This window comes from Branchiostoma lanceolatum, chromosome 18 (genome assembly GCF_035083965.1).
Source record: "Branchiostoma lanceolatum isolate klBraLanc5 chromosome 18, klBraLanc5.hap2, whole genome shotgun sequence".
Taxonomy (NCBI): domain Eukaryota; kingdom Metazoa; phylum Chordata; class Leptocardii; order Amphioxiformes; family Branchiostomatidae; genus Branchiostoma; species Branchiostoma lanceolatum.
In genome coordinates, this window is record NC_089739.1 from 13,662,877 (window position 1) to 13,685,339 (window position 22,463).

Sequence of the window (22,463 nt, forward strand, 5' to 3'; positions counted from 1 at the left end):
CGAATTCACAAAAATGGGAATGTCTCCCCTGTATGATAACTGTAGTACGGAATTGCTTCAATTGCTTTAAACCTCATATTTGTTCCTTCCACAAAGTTAAACCAACATAAAAGTAAATGGATTTACTGTAGTCTTTTGACATGCGTTGTGTTTTGCGATCTATTTCTGCCTCATAATTTTGTAAATACACCCTATATTAGTTGTGTAGTATTTGAACGTAGCTAAGAGAAGCACAGGTCTTTTCAATATGGACAAAAATTAACATATTAGTTTTTTTATTCGCTATAGTTCCAAATGTAAACTGGTATATAGGTATGAAAATGGCTGATACTTTTTTCTTGATTAAAATAGTCACCTTTAAAATGTGAATGTCTCGAATTCTTATGTGTAGTTCATTTTAAAGGTTAAGCAGCCTGTTACTGTACACATTTACGAAATTAAACATGAATGTAGGTATGTATATTTTTCCAAAAGTTGCTTGTATACTCTTCCTAAAGACAAGGGAACAGTGGCATGGCCAGAATTCTACCAAGAATATTAATCTAGTCTATACATTGAAATACATTTTAAGGAAACATTCTAGTCAATCTGAAGCTAAAAGAACAGAAAAAACAAAAGGAATGGTTGAAAGAGAGGTAAATGTGTTTGTATCTACAAGTTCTGTTCAGTGCTTGAGGAGTTTGAAGTTAAAACAAATAGACTTTGAAGCCTTTTATGATCACACATTCTGAAATGAAGTGTAAGAAATATGGACACATTTCATTCCATTAAAGTGCATAAGACACCAAAATACAACATTTTCTTATTATCTGAAATAGGAATAGCATCATTCAAGGAATATAAACGTTTAAAACAAATACACACCCTTCTGCTGTTATCTAACATTGAACCATCAGAAACCATACTTCCATGGATCCAGCTCTTTATTCTTATCCGATAATTACATTACATTAATCAGTGACTAATGCCCACTCATGATGTCACAATAAACATGGCAGCCGGTTCGGAACCTTACACCACGGCTTGTGAAAAACATTATTTGATGAGCAAACAGTGTTTAGTTATCGTGATACCATTCAATTCATTGTGACGTCATGAGTGGGCAAGCCACTGATTAATGTAATTACCTGGTGGGAAGAATCAAAAGCTAGAGGTATGATGTTTTGATGTTCAATAACATCCGAAGTGTGAATATTTTGTGAAAATTTCTATGTTATTAAACTATAGTAGTATTATGGCTTATGTAATTTCAGGAAATTCTTAATTTTTATGTCATTGGTGTCATAAATGCACTTTAAGGGATGTCCCTACAGTATACCTCAACTGATCGCAGCCTCACAGTTAAGCTCCTGCTTCCAATTAGTAACTGTGAGACCCTGGTTCAATCCTGGGTAAGAGCATCAGTTGGGGCTGCACACGTCTTTCGGAAGGGATGTACAATGGTGGTCCAGGTGGTGCCTTGAGCAAGTTAAAGGGGACAGGCTACCAACCCCTCCCTGTAAAAATATACCCTGCTACTGAAACAGCAAGGAGACTTACTGCCCTATGTGCCACTTACGTACAAGGGTCTGAACGAATAAACCTTGGATTAAACTAAAAGACACAAGTAACGTCAGAACAACTTTTAAAATGTCATGTTTAACTTGAAAAAATTTAAGGCTCTTTTACTCTGTCTTTTTCCTGCTTGCTTTTCTGTACTATCTGGAACATGAAGGAGAAGAAGTAAAGGAGGTTGTCGAATCTCCCATCGTACGCCGCGCCGACAAAGATGTCGTGGTACTCTCGCAGGAAGTAGTAGATGGCTTCCACGGTGGCCAGGAACGTGTCGGGTTTGTCGCGCTGGTGTCGCCAGAAGTGGGTCACATGATCCTTCAGGATAACACATTGGAGACCTGGGGGGGGGGGGGAGATTGAAAAAACAATTCACCTTTGCACACTTCCCAGAATTGCTGTGACCTTTGACATTTTGGTCCCAGAATGCATTGTCTGGTCCAGGAAATTACGTAGTACAGTTGGTGGGAGTGGTTTATGGAGGTAGACATCCAGGTAATAAGATACTCCAAAAATAGTTACTCAAGCAACTGGATAAAATTTTGAAACGGTCAGACGTTTCAGACAGCATCCGCTATGATCTTTTGTCAGTGACTAAGGAAAGATTTGGCAGAACCAGGTTTTATACCAAAACTCTGAATAGATGTTAATGAGTTAGCGCCGAATGGCAGCCACTCCAGACCCTTGTGATCTAGCCCTGAGCCAATTGTACCCTCCTCGCGATTCAGCCCCTGGCTGCGAAGAGAGAGAGTAGTCGGCCTACCCAATAATAACTGTGAACTAAAAACCAGAGAACACTCCATTTTCTCCCTGATGCAAAATTAGATCCCAGCAAACTTAAGGCATTTAATATACAGTAGTACCTTTGAGTCGTTCGTCGTTGAATATTCTGTGCGTTTGGTTCCACGTGCTGTCTATGAAGATCACTCGTTCAAATGGTGTAGACGGTTTCTCTACTGTACGTTGTCTTTTCACCGGTGGCTCTCCAACCTCTTCGCTTTGTTTCTGAACGTCTTGCACTGTGTCTTTCAGTTGTTCTTCTCTGCCATTTTCTGAATCCCTGCCTTCTTTAGTTGTTGTGTGTGGTTTTTCTGTGTTTTTGTCTTTACCCTTTAATAGTCCTTGTTGCCTTTTGCTCAGATCCTCCAATGAAAGAGCATTTGATCCAGGGAAAACGACGACCACCTAGGAAGTACAAAAAAATGTCAATGTTCACCCCGTGGCAATTATCTTTGGGCAATGTTGCATTAATATCTTACATTACATAAGATATTGCAATTCACTTTATGTTCACGGTAGCAAAACTTCAGGGTATAAGGAAAATGGACATTTTCGCTGGACTTTGACTTCACAGTGGCGGCAAGTGATTTACAGAATGGATGTGTGAAGGTTCATAAATGATAACAACAGGATTTTTCACGGTGATGATAAGTTCATGGTACAGAGGTGACCGAGAAAACAGTGAACATAAAGTTACAGTGAAAGAAACAAGAATTACAGTAAGATTTAAAACCATGGACACCCAACACCTTTAGATTTTACCTAAGTAAAATCCTGGTCTGGATTCGTCTATTTACAGGTTTGCGTAGCAAAACCTTTGTTGGATCCGTTGGCACGTGTAATGGCCGCCATCTTGAATTGTGACGTCACATGTACAGGGTCGCCATACCATTTTATTAGGAGGGGTGTTTTTTTGGGTCGCTAGCGTTCTATCTTTTTTTAACAAATCGGCACACAACTATTACACATTCAACTCAAATAAAAAGAAAAAACAATACCAATTCATGTTGATAAAAAGACCTCGTAATCCCTAAACTACTCTCACCTCTCAAATAAACGTACCGGTACGTTTATTTATTTTGGCCTCAAAGTCCGTCCGGTACGTTCTTATTTTAGACGGTACGTTTTTTTTTTTTTTCAGAATCATGATCAGGGAATTGGGATAAAATGTTGGTGCAGTACTCAAAATACCCGGCACAAGCACACTTTGCCTGTCGCAACTCATTTCTAACTCCTGGTAGCGCCGTGTGCAACCTAGATTTTGAGCTTGAGAACGCTATTTTGCGACAATTTGTAGAAAAAATTGGGCCGAGGAAGCTCGAGCGCTAACTCACAGTCACCGGTACCACAGACGCACACACACGCGCGCGCTATCACTCTCAGAAAATAAGCCAAATTTTCAATTGAATCTCGGAAATCGCCGTCCAACCAAATAAAACGATGAGTTACCGATACTTTTTCATTCTTTTGTACCCATAGTCAACTTGTTTTGATGTGTCTGAAACGCAAAAATCAGTCCGAAAATACGGCAGCGCTCGGCGAGGATAAAGGATACGAGTAAACAAACAAGATGGCGACTGTTTCTGTCCAAACCCCGCTAAATCTCGCGATACCGCGCGAGAGAATGACAACGCCACCTAGCTACATTGGTAAACATTGCAGTCTAATAATTCCAGGATCGTATTCCAGCGAATATTTCAATTATTTCTACGGGCAAAATTAAGTTATTGTCTTGCTGTTTTAGCTACATTGTGAATTTTCTAAGCTGAAAAGTTTTTAGTATTTTTTTCTTCAATTTTCTTTTTAAAATTTTTATTCTTTTTAAACTTGTAATATTCAGAGTTTACTGTCAACACCTGACTACATACTAAGTATATAGTATGTAGAGTAGAGTATAGAGTAGATTTATTCAGCCAGGTAAGAAAGTCTCTTAGATTTATCAAATTGCAGGTAGATTTTTCCAACATGCAATTTTGCATGTAACCAAAAAAATTACTGCAGTAAATACTTTGGAACTAGACAGCCTTCTTGTTTTATGTTGTAACAATGATTATATTTCCAAACTAAAAGTGTCAAAGGATTTTTTGGCTTATCTGCTGTCCATTAATATCCCTAATTGCAAATAACAGTGTCAAAGATGCACACATATACCATGAGAATAATCTCCAAGCAGATCCACACCGGGCGCGAAAATCGTAGTATGCTAGCCAGAGAAGGTCCAGTCAGCCAGAGAGGGTCCAATAGCCGGGCTATTGGACCCTCTCTGGCTGACTGGACCTTCTCTGGCTAGCATACTACGATTTTCGCGCCCGGTGTGGATCTGCTTGGAGATTACCATGAGAACACGTACATAGCTTACATGTCAATTTTGACATTTTCCGGGGGGTACTTTTATTCCAGGGGGTACTTATATTAGATTTTGAAGATTTTTCCGGGGGGTACTTATATTCCAGGGGGTACTTCTATTTGAGAGGTTAGAGTAACATAGGAAACCTGAAGTATATGTAGCACAAAGTCTCAAGTCTATCCAAGTGACGTACCTTGCTGGGGTCGGAGAACTCTGGAATGATGGGATAGGTGTAGATGCGTACGTCGTCGGGTGCGAGAATGGCGGCGTGCGCGGCAGTGCTTTTCCCGTCCACCTCCTTCGGGTGCTTAATGATGTCCACTTTGAAGGGCAACTGTGAGGGAACAATTACAGACATACAATGTACATGTACTAGTGGGGAGACTAAACAGTTAGCGCCTGCGCCTAGACCCCACGGTGAGAGACCTCGAGTAAAAACCAGGGTTTAAACCATTGAAAATCCTTTTTGGTGGGATTTTATCCAGTTGTAGAGTTTGAATTGTTTATATATATATTGTTTACCTGGATGTCTAACCTTTATAAACGTACAGACAAACATGACATGATCTAAGTACAGACATGTCCCTGTGGCACAAGTGGTAAACGCAACTCTGCTGCTTGGCCATGCGCTGTGGATCAAATTCCGTGGGCCAGTGGTCGATCCTAGGGTCGGCACCAGCTCGGACATGTTGTAAGGGACTGCATTCGACATTTCAGATGGTGACGTAAAGCTGGTGAACCCGGACTCAACCCTCTAGCACATAAAAGAACCCAACACACTTCCACAGAATTTTATCCATATCATATGGCAAAACAGTGGGATTGCACTATTTTTTTTCTGGGCCAACTCTACGAGATCCTACGAGTCTTTAATACCCACCTTTACTTCCGGGACCTTCCCCTCTAACTCCGCCACCAGCACGTAGCACGTGTAACAGAAGTATTTCCTGGACAGCTGACACCTGGGACAGACCGTCCTGCGGTCCTGGGAAATCAGGCACTCATGAGACGCCAACTTCAGACACCCAAAAGGGTCCTCACCGCTCGCCATTTTCCTGGTAGTCGCTGCAAAAAATCAACATTGAACTTGAAGGTTAGAAGCATTATTGCCGCACTTCGCTTTGCTCCAGTTGCACCCGTTCTTTCCTCTTTAGCCGCTTGTCTTTTTTTGTTTTGTTACAACTTACAAGACAACCTTACGTGTTCTGTGACACCACAACAACAGCATGTGCCCCCCTCCCCACACTAAAATGTGCTACACCGAATACGTTTTTCCGTCTACTTGAAGTGCTAAAGCTAAAGCAGAAAAAATAGAATAAGTTAGATACCTTTTAGCTACACTTGCCGTTGTTCTGAGCTGGCTGCAATGTTTTGAGACGGTCCTGCAAACGGGAGACAGACCTCTGAACACGCGATCGGCAAGTGCTAATCTCACTAGACAACGAAACAGCGCCCTCTAGCGAAAATGAATGCAAAGGGCATATCGCGGATCCGAACGTATTAAAAAAGTTTGTATCCGAAGCCTGGTCCCAGTCTCTACGGGTCGGCTTGGGTGTGTTTTACCAAGTCCTTGGTTTTACCGGCAGAGTCTGCTGAATTGACCCGTTTCTGCCAGTCTGTCTTCTTAGCTGCCATATAGAGTTTCGCAGGCGACCGTAGTTTTGCCGCCGGAGCTATAACTACCACCGGGCAGGCTAATCTGTCTGGGCGGGTGGGCATCACTCCCAGCGCCGCAGAGAAACCGGAGAGCTCCCGACGGTATGGTTTCCAGGCTAAATATTGTACAATGCTGTTCGTTTGAAACGACTAACATCGATCAAATGCATCGAGATAGCCACAACTGGTGTCATCAAAAAGTATGATAGATTTAAAGTAGGGCAAAGGCAAGTATTTAATTTTGAAGCACCCTTTCCAAGCCTTTCAAGGTTTGATTCTGAAAACAACAGGATCTGGATGGCTTTAAAAGTCAAGGTTCTCTCTACGTGCAACTATTTTAAACAGTCTCATATCTTCTTATTCCTTTGATATTGGAACGTTTTTCAAACCAAAATTTGATTGATGATTGATAATTACGAGGCAAACAGATCAAAGCAGGACAAAAATGTAACGTTACTGATTTATAGAAAACGGATTCTACAACAGCTTACTAGTTATAATTTAGAAAATTGATATGATACATACAGTACAGGATGTTGCAAAGTGTTGATGTCGAGCCCTCTGGCGTGAAACTATTTCAAACATTCGTGACTATAGGTCGTTACTATAAAACGGTTTACAGTACAGGCAACCGACACTAATGCAATGCGATGCCGAACTCTTGAATTCCCATCCGAAGTTATATGGGACCTGTGGTTTATCCATAGAGAGTTACGGTGAGTACTTGTACGTAAAGCCTATCTCTCACTGGACCCGCGACACGCTGGCGGCGTCGATCAAATTGACAAAGGCACTCAACGAATCTTATCGACAAATAACGAATCTTTTTAATCTTTGTGTGTTCTGTTGTCTTTTTGGTCATACTTGTACGTGTTGAATGATATTCCCATATTATGAAGTCAAGAGCAACACAAATCCAGTTTAGGACGCAGCGACGCCGCCAGCGTGCCGCGGGTCCGGTGAGAGGGGGGCTTAAACTTTCACCACGGTGTATCCTGAGTTAGGTACAAGCCCAGCCGACAAGTAGTAGTCCCTATGGCCTATCAGACTAACTACACTGGCTAGAAAATAATAAAATCTAGCACAATAGAGAGAATACAATCTTTTGGTGGGCTCTCTCCTCAACACTTACAATGTATTTTCATTCGCCCTATTTTTTCCTCTTCCTAATTCTATTATCCATATCCCTTTAGGAAGGCCTGGTTGCTAGCTATAGGTAAGTACACCCTGTGCCGTAAACCAGTGACGTACTACACATATCAAGCAGGGTCATGACGGCACGGCCGCTTTTTAACCTTTGATCTCGTAGATTCGGAATTTCGGCCGGCGTGTAGAAGTGTGTGACAGTGTGTCTATACAAATTTAGCTTGTAAATATTTTCTGTCAGCTTATCCATTTTCCTTGGCACAAAGACTGTGTGCAGTTTTAGCAGGTCGAATTTGAAAATGGGGAAATGAATCAGGTAGGCTTTGAATGTACGTATGTACTCACTATTCATTAATGTACAGACAAATAGTTTTGACCAATAAAAGTCAATTAAACATATCAAAACAACAAAATATTTGAATAACCGATTGTGTTAAGACAGTAAACAGCAGCTATAAGAGATCAGAAATATCATAATATACATTTTATACTGAATGTACGTATGTGTAATAGACTATTCATTTATGTTAAGACAAATCAGGCACAGTATTTTGTATAGCTTTTGCCAAGGTCCTTGGTTTTGATAATGCAATGAAGTCAAATTTACATTATATGGCCACTTGTATAGCCTGGACGCCAGCCCCCTCCCCCCCCCCCCCACACACACACAAAATCTCTAAAATATCTATCGTGTATAGGGATAGATATTTTAGAGATTGGGGGTCTGGCATCCAGGCTACCACTTGTATAAACGTGCGACTTTTGAACCAACGTAAACAAGTTATGTCAACACAAACTTTGACCATGCCTGCAGTATACATGTAAAGTATGTGCACCGGAAATGAGAAACTGTAAGAATTCTTGAAGACGGCATGTGGAGGATACTTCTTAGAAGATTCACGGGACTTCTTCTTATCTTAACCGCGGTGGTGTTTCTTGTGATCGGCCTGCAGGAACCTCGGCACGGACCTCGGCACGTCGGACCTCGGCTCAAGGCTCACTTCGGCTCACAGCGACCTCGGAACGTTACAGAGGGACCCAGGTCGTCAATACATACGGTACGTTCAACGGGTAGACAAGTGCTGCGTACCTAAACGTAACATCAGGTACAGGTACCGGTACAGAGGTTTAGGTACAGTTCCGGACCTGTACCTGTACCAGAACAATTTGAAAAATTAACATGTATTTTTCTGAACTTCTTCAATGACAAAAACATAAACAGTTTTCAACTTGTCAGTTTTTCAAAGAACATAACTTGGTTTCCTACCGCCAAACTCCCTTGGCCTTGCTGCCAAAACTCCCGGCCTGCCTGAATGATCTGTTGCATATTAGTAATGCTATTCCCAGGTGTCACTTTGGTCACGTTTGGTGTTTCATGAGGTCAGGAGATCAGTCACAAAATAGGCACATATGTACTTGGTGTAAATTTATATCGGTACAGTACCGGTACTTCATGATCCGGTATTTTGGACCTGTACCTAATCAATTTTTACGGTACAGTACAAGTACACAGTACACAGTACCGGTACGCAGCACTAGTGTAGACATTGCTTATGAAGTCACTGACCCTGACCTCTCAATGTTCTGTCATGGCCTCACTGAAAATCCTACGACAAAAACAGAACGCCTTATAAGACTAATCTCCAAGCAGTTCTATCGGTGGCAATGACAGTATCCAAATGCTACTGGCAAAAGCAGTCAAACTGGCCAATACTAGTCAATACTAGTGAAACACAAGAGGAGAGTAGCTCAGTTCCCTGGCTCCGGACCAGTTTAATAGGTTGGTCGGTTGGTGTCGCTTGAACCAGTGGCGGCGGCACAGGGGGGGCAGGGGGGGGCGGCTGCCCCCCCCCCCAACTTGAAGTATGGTGGGGGGGCGTCGCCCCCCCCAAAATCGAGCTGAAACCCTTGTGAATCTTTTCACTAACAGAGATTTTCTTAACTTAGCTTACTCTATCAGCACAATTTGCCTCTCAAAATGCAGGAAATAGCGTTTCAGCGGGTCAAGATTTCAAAATTTTCTCGACGTACGTTAGCATATTCCTGAATTGTTGTGCCGCCGGCATATATGTCGGGACGGCGTCGCCCCCCAAAGCTCAAGCTGAAACCCTTCTGTATTTGTTCAATCTATCAGCAAAATTTGCCTCTCAAAATTCAGGAAAATTTGAGGGCGTCAAGATTTCAAAATATTTCCGGAGGAGAACGTTGCCGCCGGCGAAAATTATGTCGGGAGGGCTCGAGGGCGTCGCACCCCAAAACTCAAGCTGAAACCCGTCTGTATTTTTTCACATATAGAGATGTCATTAACCTTTTTAGCTTACTTTGTCAGCAAAATTTGCCCCTCAAAATTCAGGAAACAGCGTTTCAATGGGTCAAAAATTTTAAAGTTTTCAATGTCGCGCTCCGGCGGAAAAATCATATGTCGGGAGGGCGTCGTCCCCCAAAACTCAAGCTGAAACCCTTCTGTATATTTTTTTTCACATATAGAGATGTCATTGAACTTAGATTACTTTACCATCAAAATTTGCCCCTCAGAATTCAGGAAATAGTGTTTCAATGGGTCAAGAATTTTAGATTTTCCTCTAGGAGTATGTCGTTCCTCATGCAAAACAATATGTCGGGAGGGCGCCGTTCCCCCAAAATCAAGCTGAAACCCTTCTGCATTTTTTTTTTACAAATGGAGATGTCATGAAACTTAGCTTACTCTTCCAGCAAAATTTGCCCCTCAGAATGCAGGAAATAGCATTTCAGAGGGTCTAGATTTCAAAATTTCCCGGGGGAGCATACCCCCGGACCCCCCTAGTATTGTCGCGCCTTCGGCGCTCGTCTTAGTGACATTTCATCTCAGATTATCTCGCCCCCCCATTCAAAATTTCGTGCCGCCGCCTCTGTGAACCCCATTGTTACACTGCTTTTGCCACTGTTGGATACTGTCATTGCCACATATATATACTATAGATCTGATTGGAGCTCGAGATTATTGGAGACACTCTCCTAGCCTAGTCTCTACCAGACTAAACCGCGCCGGCTATGCGAGAACATTTGCCGGGGGACTTTGGCCATGGAGGGTAACATTCGCAGTCTAGGGTTGCCTATTTGACCCTCTCTCCGTAGCCGACTCCCTTCATACAATTGACTCTGATTTGGCCAATTTCTACTATTTTCCCAGCGACCCGCGGAGGCTGGTAGAGCCTACTCTTAGCCTGTGGTACACAATCTCTCGCTGTCGGGGGCACAGTGAGCCTCTTCCCTAAAGTTTGCACCGTCCAGCATCACGGGATAGAGGAGCGATCTGGCGAACTCCAAAATCGCAAAACGCCCAGCCCCTTGTACACATGTAGCAGCCTTTCATCACTCGAGACATGTTTGAAATTCTAAATATTCAGCTGCTCCACTGACAATAAGCTTGCTGCATATATGTGCCTATTGTTGCCTTGCTAGCCTGTGGCAATATCTGCTTAATATTATCTGCTTATCGAAGATACGTGCTATTGTCAGAGTTAAGTCGGCTATCACAAAAGAGCCAGTACACACCCAGTGGTAATGCTAATTGCGCCCACACAACTTAACTGAATAATACAGAGAAGGAATAAGATGATCCGAGTTATGACTTTTTCTTGCCTGAGTCTCTGGGCCAAGGAATCCGGGGTTTTCTTGTTTATAATATCAAATATTTTACTTCACAAAGTTTCACACAGACTCATGTTATATAACTCATATAGAAGACAGCATTATAAGTTGTTGGGGAGCATGTAAATCTACACTCTTTAGTGTATATAGTATGTAACGCATTACACTACGTTTGTAAGTTGCCCGTAAGGTTATTCACCTTTTGAGGTCATAACCTGCAACTTGGACTATACCATTGCACTGAGTGACAGGTACTAGAAGTGAGACCTTAAGTATTTGTTCAAAGCACTCTGACGGTTGAAGCAGATAAATTTGTTCTTATTTCATGTCAGTTATTATAGACCTTAGTAGTAACATAAAGTATTGTTGTAAATGTCGTTGTGAAGCACCTTCGATAATGTTGTACACCCCCTCCGAAACTGAGTGGGACAGTCTGACCGCTAGAACGAAATCAGCAGGGCGTGAACCGATACGGGAAGCGTGGGCAGGTCTGTTGCTGTTTGATACTGTCTGTATCTAGGGTACGTGTAGATTACTAGCACCACGGCGGATTTATGGTATTAGTCATATCATAGGCTCCGCCCAATGCACCGACCAACAAGTGTAGAACTCTACTCTCCAAGCAGAGGTTGGTGGGGGAAATTGCGACCCGTTCTCACATGCGCCGTTTTCTTTCCGCAGTGTATCGTCTCAATTTTTCCCACCGACCTCTTCTTTAATAGAGTTGGTGGGGCCAACGAAAAGAAAACGGACGATTTAGAGAAGAATTTTCCCCACCAACCTCTGCTTGGAGACTATGTTTTGCGTGGCACTTAAGTTTTGCGTTTTGGGTCACTTTATCCGCGGCCTCCGTTGACCCAGTTTAATAGTACCGTGCAAAGTTCGATTTTGACCCTATGACCTCACGGTGCTGCATCATACCATAAAAGTCTATATTGTTTCTGTGCCCTTAGATTGGTCCGTGTCTATATTGTAAAGGAAAACTGGACTATGTTGCGTTTTAGGCCACCACTTTAAAGTTCTACGTACTATTAGTATGGCCTCATATTGTTCTAACGGTACTTGTTTTTTTCTGAGCCTGGGCACATGTTTACGTTAGGCAAATAGGGATTGTTTTCTTGCGTAGATTGTAAGTCGCTAGTGCACCAGTTAAAGGTTCTTAGATGTTGTTGCTTCTCCTTTTTTTGTTGGACGAAAGCCGTAACTATGCAATATTAAACTTAAAGGGACTGAAATATAAACGTCTACAGGTGTATGGACCGCTCTTTCTCTGTTTTTTATCCGCATCGGGGCATCATGGTATGGTGATGATAAAGGTTATGTTGCTCTAACTTAAATGTCAAAGGTCACAATTTTGCTGTGGTTATAAATGCGTGCAATGTATCTTAGCAAAATTGTATCTTAGCAACAGTGTATCTAAGCAACAGTGTATCCTAGCAACAGTGAACCGGTGTCTTTCTTAAAAGTTGCAGATAATACGTTTAGTTATTTGTTGTTGTTATTTTTCAAATAAAATCTGTCATTACGAACTCGTGGTGACGTTCTAAAAGCTTTTTTCAGTAAAGATTATAAAAGCCAAGAATATACACACATCTTTATACTGATAAGGTATGTTTCTTCCAGAACCGATCCAAGATGACGGCCGATTTTAACGGAAAGTGGAAACTGGTCGACTCGGAGAATTTTGATGCCTATCTACAAGCTGTGGGTGAGTCAGTCCTTCAATCATTCCCTCTCTCGCATCCAAAGTATCCAGGGGTAAACTTCACGTTCTGCCCTTCCATACCCCTACACCTGTCCCGTCTCTATCTAGCTCTCTCTATCTATCTATCTAGTTCTTCTTCGAACTCTATCTCTCTTTCTAGCTCTAGAGTCTCACTCGCCCTAGATATTTCTCTCCCTCTCTGTGGCTCTCCTCCTAGCACACTCTCTCTCTTTCTAGCTGTTTCTCTAGCTCTAGATCTATCTCTATCCCTAGATATCTCTCTATCCCTCTCTATTTCTCTCTCTCTCTCTCTCTCTCTCTCTGGCTCTCCCCCTAGCACACTCTATTTCTAGCCGTTTCTCTAGGTCTAGATCTCTCTATTTCTCTCTCTCTCTCTCTCTCTCTGGCTCTCCATCTAGTTCTCTCTCTTGCTCTCTCCAGCTCTCTCTCCTTTCCCCTTTCTATCTCCCAACCTCCCTTCCTTCCACAGCACTTTTTTTCCCATACATCCTCTTAAAGTGTACGTCATGCCACACAGGGGTGAACTTCATGATTCGCCAGATGGCCAAAGCGGTCACTCCCAGACAGGAGATACAACAAAATGGCGACAACTTCGTCATCAAGAGCAGCGGATTCCAGACCAAGGTCACGAACTTCACCATCGGAGAGGAGTTCGAGGACGACTCGCCAATTGGCAAAGTCAAGGTCATTTATCAGAAATCTTTATTGACACGACAAAAGTACAGCGACTTTCGTAAGGTCTTCTACAACTATACAAGTCATGTAAACAACAAACAATGGTAATACAATGCTAAACTTTCTTCCAACACTAAGGTATTCACGGATCAAATTTTCGACGACCACTGTCGCCTTCTTCAGGATCAATAATGACCAATCACTGCCGAACGTAAACTCGCGACTTTATTGACACATGTCATTGCGGATACGTGACGTCAGCAATTGGTCAAACGTGCCAGGAAGTTGATCCGTGAATACCTTAGTGTTGGAAGAAAGTTTAGCATTGTATTATGATCACTGCCAACACAGATGAGCTTTCATTATAACAAACAATGGTATACAAAATGATTAACCTAAGTTCAAGTATATGAATAATTCAACATGTCAAATCACGTACACTGCTAGTTCTAAGGTCTGAACATTCTTTGATATATTTACCTATTTGTACACAGTAAGGGTTGTCTCCTTCTAGAATGTATCTGAATTTATCTAGAGACTGGAATGTATCAAATTCTGTTGAACAAGCGGAAAGAAGGTTTAACAGCTTTGAGCGTTTATCATGAAATCGTGGACAATCTATAGGATCTGAAGATTGTGTGTTTCGCAGGGCTGTCTCCAGGATCCGTCCCTCCGTCTGTCCCAGGACGGAAATTTGTTTGTTGGGACGGAAAAAGTCACTTAATCCATCCAAATAGTCTGAGCTCAATGGCCATGACATGAAATTGACGAAACTGCATTTTCGTAAGCTTAGAATGACGAATTTAACCGCGAAAATTAACGACCTGGGCTCCCAAACAATGAGTGGAACGGAAAAAAATCTAAAGCCAGAGACAGCCTTGGACTCTTTCGAGGGGGGGGGGGGGCAGTGCACAGTTTTTATCCGCAAGGCACACACTTGCCGCTTCTTTGCTCTTCACCACAGTTGTGAAATTCAATGTAACAGTTTCTCAAGAAACTAGATAGATTTTGGAAAGAGAAAAATTGGGGGATTTTCGTCCACTTTATTTACCAAATTTGAGCAACTTCTACTATTGGTAGAAATGATGATGATGAAAAATGTGATGAGAAACAACGTGAAATAACATTTGTTGTTTTAGATTAATTTATGTTCTTGTTGTTTGTTTCCTGCGCAGTGTACGATAACATGGAAGGACGGGAAGCTCCATACCGCCATTGAGGGTCCCAGGGGTCCCATGTGGTCCGAGCGAGAGTTACGGGAGGACGGGAGGGTCTATCTCGTGAGTTGATCATGATTTATAGCCTGGGTAACAGACCACCGCGCTACAGTCGATAATCCTTCGGCCGGGGATGCAACTTGCCCCGCCAGCACAGTTAGCACACAGTCCCCAAGTATCTTGATAAATATTAGAGAGTCTAGATCTATACCGCGTGTTGTGGCCTCCACCGACCAAAAGGGGTTATCGTCCTGCGCGAGGGGTCTGGTATCCAGGCTAGGGTTGATGCTTTTATTTTACTAATTTTTAGCGAATTATATTTCAATTTTGTAAGCTGTCGTTGCGTTACACGTAGGATGTTCACAAAGAAGAATTTTTCTGTTAGCCAGATTGACTAATTTCAGTACTTATTAACGCTATACGTTACTATGAATCTTTAAAAGTTCCGGATGGTTGTATTTTTGTGGTGACTGCTTACCGCAAAATCATGACACCAAGAATGAATATGCGTTTTGTACTACACTGTGTACTACTGTACTATAAAATTGTAGTTAATTTTAACATTGCGTAAACCCCATTTCTCCTAGCCTCCGTGCATGGCTCGCCTATTGGAACATATCGACCGGCAGACTCCCTTAGCATACTATCTACTCTATTTGGCCAATTTCTACTATCTTTTCAGCGATCCGCGGAGCCTGGTAGGGGCTACATTTTCCCCTCCTATGCGGAATTAACCTCCAACGTCATACTTGTAGATGATCATGAATGTACAGCACTCCCTATTAAGAGGATCGTGTACGCTCACAAATGTTATTCCTTTTTGTTTGATTAACGTGTGGAAACCGTTTGTTTCGACAGACAATGGCGGCACCGAACGGGACCAAGGCCACCAGGATCTTCGCTAGGGACGAGTAGCCATGGCAACAGTAACCATGGCGACCAGTCTGAGTGGACGCTGGGTTGATGGATGAATATACTGAAAATTCAATCACGTGTTTTGGCATTTAAGAATTACAAGTTATGAACTGAAAAAAAGTTCACTTTTTGTATCTGTCAATAGCCACATATATGTGTTATAACCTATATGTATGAGTTGTTTTCTTTTAATAAAGATTGATAATTTGTTTTACTTATAGATATCACAAGAAGAAGAATATCTCATGATTGTAGTCCATCATCATTTTGAGACATGTACACGTCTCATGTTTCGTTATGCGCGATGAAGACATTTTTATATAAATATAAAACAACGCTGTCCCATTTTCTACTCGAGCTCGTTCTCTGATTGGTCAGCAACAACTGGTCAATCCATAAACGATGTCGTTAGCTTTACCATATTTGGAGCCTGTAAGATTTGAATATGAATATTGAGATATCATGCGAATTGAACTGTATCAAAGGCAAAAGATAAAATAAGTAAATCACCCCTTTACTTTGAAGACCTTTGTGAGCCCAGTTTCTAGTACCCACCTACCTACCTAGTGCATGGGCTTGAACTGATTTTACAGTCACATAAGTAGTATAGTATGGTCGTTGAGATCAAAATATTTATGTATACAGATATATGCAAATTTATGCAAAGTTATGGCAAACTACTTATGAATGAATTATAATTCTTAGTTATGAATAAGTTAATTCTTAGTTATGAATGAATTAATTCTCAGTTGTGAATAAATTACTTCTCAGTTATGAATGAATTAATTTTTAGTTATGAATTAATTAATTCTTAGAATTAACTTATTCATAACTAAGAATTATAATTTATTTACAACTAGTCCGTCATAAATTTGCATATATCTGCATAAATGCATATATTGATCTCAAAGACCATACTATACTACTCACATAGAATTACGTCAACGCCCTAATTTGTAGACGAGGTTTATATGTATTGAGGCGTAGACATATGTTAGGATTTCGATGCTCTGACATAGAAAAAGTACATAAGCATTTTAGATTTTATATACTTTAAGGCTTCATTGTCAATTCGGGTTTCGTCCCTTAACGCTGTTGACCACCTTGTCTAGATCTAGGTCACTAGATTTCCTTGCTGTTTCTGTAGCAGGGTATATCTCTACAGGGAAGGGTTAGTAGCCCCTCCCCTTTAACGTGCTCTGGGCACCTCCTCGAACACGGGACACCCATTTTATGTCCCTTCCAAAAGACGGGTGCATTACCAACCGAGATGCTCTTCCCGGATTTGAACCGGTGTCTCCCAGGTACCAACTAATTAGAACGAGGTGCTCAACTGTGAGGCTGCTACCAGTTGAGCTACAGGGACATCTTAATGTCGCCTTTTCGTAATGCTGCCCGAGAGGTCGTTAACCTTTAGGGTCATGTTCTTACGGTCAGGTTTTTTACTCGTCTGTTGTTACGATGACTCAGATTATTGACATCCCTTATATGATGTTTTCTATAACAACTATTGTCTGTTTAAGAGGGGGCTAAACTTTAAATTGAAAAACCGCTATACTGTCATGTTAAACGCACCCCCTTCCCTACCCCCAAAGTCAAGTTCTCACTTGTTTTACATATGTCCGTCAAAGTTCAGGCGGTCGCCTCGGATAGAGTACAATTTTTAGTTATTAGAAATTTATCTATAATGTACAATTCAAGCAAGCAAACAAATCGTCAACCTTAAGGGCCGTGTTCTTACGATCATTTCTTTTCAGGTAAAGGTCACCTTTGTTATTTGTCAGTTGTTACGATGACTCATTGTACATTTTATGATGTGTTCGACAGCAACTATTGAATATTTAAGGCGTGGTAGACGGGGTAGTAAGCTATAAATATGAACTGAGACTTCCCGTTCGCGACACTGACTGCAACCTACCTGGACAACACAAGTCAAGGTAAGAACGTACTGCGTTTTCAGTCGTGTTTCATATGGCAGTTGTAATCTCTCTCTCTCTCTGTCTCTCTCTCTGTCTCTCTGTCTCTGTCTCTCTGTCTCTGTCTCTCTCTCTCTCTCTCTCTCTGTCTCTCTCTCTCTCTCTCTCTCTTTCTCTACGTTTCGACTCTGACTGCACCTAGAGGGACCAGCGAGCGCCGTAGGCGCGAGACGAGCGCCGCAGGCGCGAGCTTCCTCTGCCCCCCCGAGAAAATCTTAAAAATTGAACCTTCTGATATGGCATTTCCTGTGTTTTTGAGAGGATTTTAAAGAAAGAAATCAGAGAAAAGGTTTGTAGTTTTTCTTGGATTTCAGCTCCGCTGGGGATACAAATAAGTCCACCTGGAAAAAAACAACCTTGGACTTAAAAAAGTGGACCCTCGAGCGTTTCATAGTCTAAGAATTGAAGCTTCTGAAAGTGCATTTCCTTCGTTTTTCATAGAATTTCAGAGGAAAAATCAGAGACAAAGTTTCTTCTAGGATTCCAACCTCTGTGGCGTTGCTGGTGATACAAATAAGTCTACCTTGAAAAAAATCTTGAACATTAAAAAGTGGACCTCCCAGCCTGGGAAAGTGGACCTTCAAGTCTTCCAAACCCCCGAACCCCCCTGGCTACGGGCATGTCTCATTTGCTGGCTACATTTTGACACTATGTTGCGCACCGAATTTTTTCTGTAATTGTACTCTTTATTGCGTTATTTCAAGGTGGTTATATGAAAATAATTTACAAATTTATCGTACGCGACCAGAAGAAAAATCACAACATGCTCCTCTTTCCTATTAACATGACGTCACTGGCGTTTCAGCACAACAACCGCGATGGCTGTGAACTTCGCCGGAAACTGGCAGTTGGTTGAGTCGGGGAATTTTGAGCAATTCCTGGAGGCCATGGGTGAGTGATTAAATACTGTCTTTTTATTGGCTCACTAAGTGCGATCTTAGCCTGATTTAATCGCGCTTATAGGCAGTCGCCTGTAACCAGCCAGCCGATAGAGGGGAGGGCCGGGGCCATTACAACCCCGGACAGCTGGAGTTTGGGTTATACAGACTAGTATATCGCACCCTTCAACCTCTGCTTAGAGAGTATAAAAACGGATAGATTCCCATAATGTCACTGTGAAAATGGCCGTGTACTAGCATATTAATGATCTCTTCGCTTTGTTCCCCCTCTTTCACAACGTCCAAGTCCCATTCTGTCTATCATACGTTACCTGCAGCTGTCTTGTCACCTTCGCCGAGAAGGTTATGTTTTACACAGCGTCCGTGTGTTTGTGTGTCCGTCCGTCCGTCTGTAAACAGTATAACTCGAGAATGCCTAGATGGATTGTCTTCATACTTGGCATGTGGGTGGGTCTTCTTAAGACCTCAAAATGATTAGATTTTGGGCCGCCTAGCGGCTTGCTATGGTACCGCAGTGAAACTTCTGGGTTCTATATCTAGCGTTCTGGACATGCTATGGTTATGGTTTTTGTGTGGTAGATAGCTCTTGGGAGGGAAAGTAAGTTGTGTAGATTTGGGCCACCTAGCGGCGTTTGGAACGACAGATATCAATTATGCAAATGAATACCTAATTTGCATAATTAATTGAAAAATACCATAACTCCATAATGGTAGATGATACGGATTTCATTCTTGCAGCATTTGGAGGGTAAGTAGATGTGGACATTATCAGGCGTAAATCATGCAAATGAGGGCCTCATTTATATAATTTATCCCTTCTATTTACATGCGTTCTTTCTTCTATCCATCTATCCAGATGCTCATCATCTATCTATCCATCCTTTAGTTTCTGGATTCGTTCATCCATTCATTCATTCATTGGTGCATTCCATCTTTTCCCATTCCTTTCTTCGATCTCTCACTCACTCCAAAGTATTTGTGTCGAATACAGACGTGGGTCTTCCGATCCGAAAGATGGCGACGAGCGTCAAGCCTCGCTTAGAGATCCAACAAGATGGCGACAGTTTCAAGGTCAAGACCATCGCCGCCAAGACCAAGGAGATCAGCTTCAAGATTGGAGAGGAGTTCGAAGACGAGATGCCGATGGGAAAAGTCAAGGTCATGACAGTTTTTGATCTTGAAAATAGATTAATAAATTCATTATGTAGCACTGCTCTTAGTTATGCACACAAAATCATTAGCATGGGGCATGCACTTATTTGTGTCTACGATCACCGTTATGGAAAATCATGGCGTATCGTAGCATACTCCCGATATGCACTTGAAGTTAGAATGCCGTTCTAGGTTTCAAGTGTGACACAATGAATTTGACACAATTGGCGTCTTGACACTTTTCCTTTAGATCCTATGTCAAATGCTATACTATATGTCATGGATGTGTAGCTCAACAGGTAGCTAAATAGAGCCTCACAGTTGAGCTCCTAGTTCCAATTAGTTGGTAAATGTGAGACCCTGGTTCAGTCCTGGGAAGGACATCTCGGTTGGGGCTGCACCTGTCTTTCGGAAGGGAAGTCAAATGGGGGTCTTGTGTTTGAGGAGGTGCCTCAAGCACGTTAAAGAGAATGGGCTAGCCCTCCTTCAAAAAAAAATACCCTGCTACAGAAACAGCAAGACAACTTGCGAATCTATGTGCCACTATAGGCACTACAACAACAATAGCAACATATTATATGCCACAACAGGTGAAGGCGACTTGGGACGGAGGCAAGCTGCATTTCGACATCGACTCGCCCAAGGGCAAACTGGTCAACGATCGAGAGATCCGGGCTGACGGTCGGATGTACCTGGTCAGTTCTCAGTCCCTCTGTTCTGTGTGGAACACCTCTGATGGAGTGGTATATTATTCTCCAAGCAGAGGTTTCGGTCGAGTGGTGTAGGAGTGACCGGGACACCCCTACCCCACTCGACCGATACCTCTGCTTGGAGAATAGTGGTACATACCATGCTTGGCTTGTTGTAGACAATCAGGATCGGTCTATTCTGGAATATGCAACGTGTATATGTCTATGTGTGTGTGTGTGCGTGTGTGTGTATGTGTGTGTGTGTGTGTGTGTGTGTGTGTGCATGTGTGTGTGTGTGTGTGTGTGTGTATGTGTGTGTGTGTGTGTGTGTTTGTGTGTGGCGTTATCACGGCAGCATACAATGCCTGATATGAATCATGTAATGAACTTGGCTTGGTATGACTACAAGTCCTGACAAGTTCGCGGCTTTTGTGAACATATGCCACGCTCGTCTGGGTAGGAGTCCTGACCGTAAGGTCATTAACCTTACTTGTGACGTCTGGTCGTGTCCGAGAGGCCATCAACCAATGATGGCATGGCAACCAATGGTTATATACATATTTATGTCATGCCTGGGCCTGATACGGGTGTTCCGGACCGTGTGATAACTATCCGGATCACATAGGGTTCGGGAGTGTTATCACACAGGCTTCCATGGAATATTTCGAACGCATTTCGAGCGCGCCGGTTGCGCGGCCGTCGGAAATTCGAATAACGGATTCGGAGATTGGAATCAATGTTGCTACAGTTTCTTGTTCGAGGACACAAAACTCCCTCAACTTCTGGCGCATTCCGCATTGAAATGTGTGTTTTCTCGGGTGGGTATGACCAAGGTATGACATAAATAAAATACAACACGTTGTATTCCGCATCACCCTCGGTCCCAGCCCTCCCGCGGGTCGGATCGCCCTCCGGCCTACGGCCGTCGGGCGATCCGACCCGCGGTCGGGCTGGCACCTCGGGTGATACGGAATACCCCGTGTTGTATTCTATATATATGATTACACTACGAAAATTGCACATGATGATTACACTACAGACATTGTATGCATATGATTACAACAGTATGAAATGTAGTTCTTGTTTCTGTTGCTAGGTGATGAAGGCAGCCAATGGGGCGACCTGCACCAGGATCTTTGCCAAACAGTAACCATAATGGCAACTTGTCACCATGGCATCCTGTCTCCAGGGCAACGGATGTAAACATTGCAGATGAGAACTTCGACCGATGTTGTAACCATGGCAACTAGAATTTTGCATCTGTAGTTACCATAGCATCCAGAGGTTCTGGCATGTGGTAGTAACCATTGCACCTAGTAACCATGTCGTAACCAAGACAACTAGACTTATACACAAACAGTAGTAGCCATGGCAACTAGAAACTCACGACACTATTGGAGATAACGCTTGATTTCTGTAATACATAATGGCAGATTAAAATTCACTTCAATTCAATACACTTCCGTCTTAGTAATCTTTCCATTATGCTTGATGTAAAAGAGTAGTTTCAAAGATAAAGGGGTTGAACGCACGACGTTTCCAATAGATCTTATTCTCATCACGATAAGAATTCTATAATCACAACAAACTAAAGTTACGGATCCCCTGACGGAGTAGGGTCATTACGTTTGTGAAGGTTAGACATCCAGGTAAACAATATACACTCAGTACAAAAAGTTTGGAAACTTAACTTTGGTCGATCATATCTCCGTTGTTTCTTGATTAATTTCAATGATTTACATATCATGAAAAGCTTGTGTGATCTTTTTTCCCATGATACCAAACTTATTATGGTTGTAAATTAATGCAACGAGCACCAGACCTGCTTATGCGAGCGGGTCACGTAAAAAAAGTGCCCAGATTACCCTACTTAAGTCAAACGCTCAATTCAGTATTTTTTCTTCTGCTGGTAGCACGTGGCTAATGTGTACGACAGTACGAGGGTAATATGGAACTTGAATCAACAAAACACATTAATATGAAAGCCATGGTTATTTTTCTAGTCTTCATCCGAACAACAAATTGCGTAAAGGAGCCCCAGTTATGATACAGGTGGCTTAATATTGAGTACACAAGCCATGTGCTGTAACCACAGCCCGGCACA

The 22,463-nt window shown here is 42.3% G+C and overlaps 2 protein-coding genes across 6 annotated transcripts; one reads left to right on the forward strand and one right to left on the reverse strand.

Moving 5' to 3' along the window:
* Window positions 1-1,619: 1,619 nt before the first annotated feature.
* LOC136424292 (tRNA-uridine aminocarboxypropyltransferase 1-like) lies at window positions 1,620-5,729 on the reverse strand. The gene is made up of 4 exons (XM_066412835.1): window positions 5,559-5,729; window positions 4,872-5,012; window positions 2,415-2,736; window positions 1,620-1,892 (listed from the first exon to the last, which is right to left on the reverse strand). Exons 1-4 carry the CDS (start codon window positions 5,727-5,729, stop codon window positions 1,654-1,656), a joined length of 873 nt encoding a protein of 290 aa, XP_066268932.1. The 3' UTR covers window positions 1,620-1,653.
* Window positions 5,682-21,814, forward strand: LOC136424293 (sodium/calcium exchanger regulatory protein 1-like). 5 transcript variants are annotated; one of them, XM_066412837.1, is made up of 6 exons: window positions 5,682-5,771; window positions 8,434-8,538; window positions 12,734-12,818; window positions 13,354-13,520; window positions 20,261-20,365; window positions 21,456-21,814. In XM_066412837.1, the coding sequence occupies exons 1-6, from the start codon at window positions 5,682-5,684 to the stop codon at window positions 21,507-21,509; spliced, it is 606 nt and encodes a 201-aa protein (XP_066268934.1). In that variant the 3' UTR covers window positions 21,510-21,814. The 5 variants fall into 5 exon arrangements, with proteins under 5 accessions (XP_066268934.1, XP_066268933.1, XP_066268937.1 ...); XM_066412836.1 differs by lacking the exons at window positions 20,261-20,365; window positions 21,456-21,814 and adding exons at window positions 14,687-14,791; window positions 15,587-16,167; XM_066412840.1 differs by lacking the exons at window positions 8,434-8,538; window positions 20,261-20,365; window positions 21,456-21,814 and adding exons at window positions 14,687-14,791; window positions 15,587-16,167.
* The last annotated feature ends 649 nt before the right edge of the window (window positions 21,815-22,463 follow it).

Excerpts from the sequence above, each read along its gene's own strand:
- LOC136424292 (XM_066412835.1), bottom strand. The coding sequence starts at position 5,729 with ATGGCGAGCGGTGAGGACCCTTTTGGGTGTCTGAAGTTGGCGTCTCAT. Across the intron at positions 5,013-5,558 it reads GGAAGGTCCCGGAAGTAAAG|TTGCCCTTCAAAGTGGACAT; the intron begins GTGGGTATTAAA and ends GTTCCCTCACAG. Across the intron at positions 2,737-4,871 it reads AGTTCTCCGACCCCAGCAAG|GTGGTCGTCGTTTTCCCTGG; the intron begins GTACGTCACTTG and ends TGTACTTCCTAG.
- LOC136424293 (XM_066412836.1), top strand. The coding sequence starts at position 5,682 with ATGAGACGCCAACTTCAGACACCCAAAAGGGTCCTCACCGCTCGCCAT. Across the intron at positions 8,539-12,733 it reads CCAGGTCGTCAATACATACG|AACCGATCCAAGATGACGGC; the intron begins GTACGTTCAACG and ends TGTTTCTTCCAG. Across the intron at positions 13,521-14,686 it reads CGCCAATTGGCAAAGTCAAG|TGTACGATAACATGGAAGGA; the intron begins GTCATTTATCAG and ends TTTCCTGCGCAG.